Genomic DNA, 1,778 nt, shown 5'->3' with positions numbered 1-1,778 from the left:
ATATATATATATATATATATATATATATATATATATATATATATATATATATATATATATATATTTCTAGGGGCCCTCTGAGGCCCCTAACGATGTCGGGGCCCCTCGGACCCAGAGAGTGTCCCAAAGACCCCCATAAGAGGGATTCCTCTTTGTCTCGGTGGTGGTCTTCAACGCTGTGGCCACGCAGCAGACTGCTGCTGCTGCTGCAGCTGCTGAAGTTGCTGCTGTGGCTGCAGCTGCTGCGGCTGCTGTAACTGATGCAGCTGCTGCAGCAGCTGCGCAGTGGGGACGGCCACCGAAGGTTGCTGGCCTGTCATCTGGAGTTGTTGCTGCTGCCTCTGCAGAAGAAGCTGTTGCTGCAGAAGCTGCTGCTGCAGTTGTTGCGGCTGCTGCTGAAGCAGTAACTGAGGATGCTGCTGCTGGAACATCTGAAGGGGCGGTAATGAAGGCCCTGTGCTCGACGAAGCAGCAGCAGCAGCAGCATTCTGCTGAACTTGCTGTTGCTGTTGCAGTTTTGCGGCATCCATGACTTGTTGCTGCTGCAGTTGCTGATGCTGCAGTTGCTGCTGCAGCACATTCAACTGTCTATTCTGACGCAGCAGCTGCTGCTGCTGCTGAGCAAGGCCTGACATTGGACCTGATATGGGGCCTTGAAGGGCCCCAAGGGATGGTCCCTGTAGAGAGGGCCCCGTCATGGGGCGTCGGAGCCGCTGCTGCTGCAGCTGTTGCTGTTGCAGTTGCTGCTGTTGAAGTTGTTGCTGCTGCAGCTGTTGCTGTTGCAGCAGGTGAGCGTTTGCGACCCCCTGTTGCTGCTGCAGCAACAGCTGCTGCTGCATCTGGTGCTGCAGTTGCTGTTTCTGCTGCGGTGTGCTCAACAGCAAATCATANGCAACAGCTGCTGCTGCATCTGGTGCTGCAGTTGCTGTTTCTGCTGCGGTGTGCTCAACAGCAAATCATAGAGAGCATCGAAATGTGCAGGAAGATTCCTTGCGGGTGCCCCCGAGGTCCCTGGCGCTGCCGCCGCTGCAGCTGTTCTCTCCCCCTGTTGCACTGTTGAATCCGACTGAGCAGCTGCAGCAGTCTCTTCGGATTGTTTTACTGCAGCAGCAGACGATACAGCTGCAGCAGCCGGTGCTGCTGCTTGAGCGCCCTCTGTCTCTGCTGCATCTGTCTTCAGGCGCTTTAGGGGGGGGCCCCGCGAGGCTGGGGATGCAACGGACCCCTCGTCGGCTGCAGCCCTTTGGGTTGCGCCCCCCAATGTCGTTCCCGCTGTTGCTGCTGCTTTTGCTGCTGCCTGCAAGAGCCGCAGCCGCATCTGTTGCTGCTCCTGAGCAAACACTGCAGCGCCAACGGGGTTGGTACTGCTAGTGACTCGGGCGTTCCCACAAAGAGCGAGGAGGACATCCGTACAGAGGGTTGAAGGCGCAGCAAGGGAGCGGTTCGCTGCACCGGCAGGGGCCCCCAATGCACCCCCTGCAGCTGCCGATGGGCCCCCTGGTGCGGGGACCCTAGACAGGGTCCTAGCAGAGAGTACGTGGGCCTCTCCAACGCCTAGCAAGAGAGACTGGTCGAATCTTAGACGAGAATTAAACTCCGAAAAGTCAGGTGTATCGATGCCTGTACACAGAAAGCAATGCAAAAAGAAACTCCCCTAACACTTCTGTACTCATACACCCAAAATCCCAAAGCGTGAAATCTGGCTCAAACCCTAAATCGCAAACCCTAAGTATCAAACCCTCAACCCCAACAACCTCTAAACCCCAAGAAACCCGCCC

The 1,778-nt window shown here is 56.1% G+C and overlaps 2 protein-coding genes across 2 annotated transcripts in view; both read right to left on the bottom strand.

Annotated features, from left to right (window-relative positions):
- Positions 1-170: 170 nt before the first annotated feature.
- Positions 171-839, bottom strand: EMH_0087670 (uncharacterized protein; the record flags this gene model as incomplete). Its single annotated transcript, XM_013501181.1, has 1 exon — positions 171-839. One exon carries the CDS (start codon positions 837-839, stop codon positions 171-173), a length of 669 nt encoding a protein of 222 aa, XP_013356635.1.
- Positions 840-874: 35 nt separating this feature from the next.
- The window catches only part of EMH_0087660 (uncharacterized protein), a gene marked incomplete at both ends in the record, with an annotated part of 1,475 nt that continues 571 nt past the window's right edge, over positions 875-1,778 (bottom strand). Inside the window, 2 exon segments of the mRNA XM_013501180.1 lie at positions 875-890; positions 894-1,330. Of these exon segments, the coding sequence (XP_013356634.1) occupies positions 875-890; positions 894-1,330 (453 nt within the window).

Source organism: Eimeria mitis, genomic scaffold (assembly GCF_000499745.2).
Source record: "Eimeria mitis Houghton genomic scaffold, Emh_scaff6475, whole genome shotgun sequence".
NCBI lineage: Eukaryota > Apicomplexa > Conoidasida > Eucoccidiorida > Eimeriidae > Eimeria > Eimeria mitis.
The sequence above is the reverse complement of the archived record's forward strand: the minus strand, read 5'-3'. Positions and strand labels throughout refer to the sequence as shown.